Source organism: Monopterus albus, unplaced genomic scaffold (genome assembly GCF_001952655.1).
Source record: "Monopterus albus unplaced genomic scaffold, M_albus_1.0 scaffold2537.1, whole genome shotgun sequence".
Taxonomy (NCBI): Eukaryota; Metazoa; Chordata; class Actinopteri; order Synbranchiformes; family Synbranchidae; genus Monopterus; species Monopterus albus.
The window spans coordinates 1-1,707 of record NW_018130410.1 but is presented as its reverse complement, the minus strand read 5'-3'; the positions used below and the strand labels follow the sequence as shown (position 1 = coordinate 1,707).

At 42.6% G+C, this 1,707-nt stretch overlaps 1 protein-coding gene across 1 annotated transcript; it reads right to left on the bottom strand.

The window, feature by feature from the left end:
• Positions 1-41: 41 nt before the first annotated feature.
• LOC109954007 (uncharacterized) lies at positions 42-1,707 on the bottom strand. Its single transcript, XM_020589440.1, has 2 exons — positions 1,636-1,707; positions 42-1,227 (listed from the first exon to the last, which is right to left on the bottom strand). Exon 2 carries the CDS (start codon positions 1,216-1,218, stop codon positions 334-336), a length of 885 nt encoding a protein of 294 aa, XP_020445096.1. The 5' UTR covers positions 1,219-1,227; positions 1,636-1,707; the 3' UTR covers positions 42-333.

Sequence of the window (1,707 nt, the reverse complement as noted above, 5' to 3'; positions counted from 1 at the left end):
GTATCAGCACCAACTGACATAGGAAACATTCAAAGTTTCTGTTGTGCAGAGTCTGAAGAAACAAAGAAACACACTTCACATGCAAGTGTGTCTTTATTGAAAAGCAGAGCGACGTGACACAGAGCACCAACATTCAATTATTCATTAACATCATTGTTGATAAAAAGCCGTGTGAAGTTTCACTGGTTTTACTGCAGGTTTAATCGCAGAACCCACAAGCTGACACTCTCTGATATTACCAGTAGTATCACAGTGATATACAGAAATTCATGTTTTATAGAAAAAGAAAAAGGCTAAGATGGTCATCAAAGTGAAGAAGGCTTCCTCAAGCTTTCATTGATAAACACACAGGTACTCAGTCCAACCATTATTGCCTGTGTTGAGATCTCTTTTGATAACATCGAAACCAGCCCTCACATACGCCGGAACACCATCTTTGTTGAAAAGCAGGGTGATACCTTTAATGGGCTTTTGGCCATCCTCTTTCTTGTACCATAGGTACACCTGGTTACCTTTAGTGCTCTCATTGAGATTCACACTCACTTGCTGGTAATTTTGCTGCTGGAGGCCTTGATATTCATCCATATCGGTAGAGATGTGTAAGGCAGTGAGAGCACGCTGAGGGTCGGTGGTCTGACGGTACCAGATAAAGACGAAGGCTCCATCTGCACCTCTGTTCGTATCTTCATCCAAACGGATGTAACCTCTCCGGAAGTAGTCAGCATCTGCTCCGTAAGAATGGGTGGCAGTGACGTTACAGATGTAGGTTTGGCTCGCTCTCTTCACCCAGGTGTGGATCCAGTTCCCTCCAGCCTTGCGATTCAGATCGCAGGCCAGCCTCTCCCAGCCACATCTAAACTTCTGGGGCTCATCTGCTGCATCTGTGGTGACGTGAATGCCCACTATGGGAGTGTCAGACTCTGTGTTCCCTTTGAAGTACCACAGATAGATGTAATCACCTCTTGCTCCAGCATTGAGGTCTTTGTCAATCTTTGTGTAGCCTGCTTTCTCCAATCCAATAGCCATGTCCTCGTTGAAGGTAAACTGAATCCTAGTGATTGGTGCTGAGCTGGGATCTTTTTTGTACCAAAAAAAGATGAAGTTTCCTCCTGCACCTTTGTTCAGATCAGGATCGAGTTTCTCAAAACCTCGGGACTGGAGCTTTAGTTCATCAGTTTTGTCAAGAGACACATCGAGATGTGAGATGTAGGCAGCCATTGTGGTTTACTTTATTAAAGAAAGACCAATAATGAATAAATAAAAAATGATATCTGGTTAGAAGCACCGCTGTGCCATTAAACTTCACTGTCTCCAAGAAAAAAATCAATACAATTTTGAACACATATGTTGACTGACAGTAAATGTAATAAAATAGATTTCCTGAATTTTGTTGCACCAACCAAAGGTCAGCTGCCTTTATATAAACCACAGCGGTACTATGACAAGGGGTGGGTGATACCACAAAATTTGGATTTGATCTGATGCCAGGTACTAGCAGGATCACCAATACTGATACAAATACTTTTACTGTTGAAAGCAGCCAAAGTTCCATCAGGTAAGAAAGATGAATGTCATAATTTATGAGGTGAATATACTGTAACTCACGCTCAAACAGCAATAACTAGGTTACCTTACCTTAACCAGGCTAGCAGACGCTGACAAGTTCACAACAATCCAGGCCAACTGTGCATGGAAGAGGATGGAGTT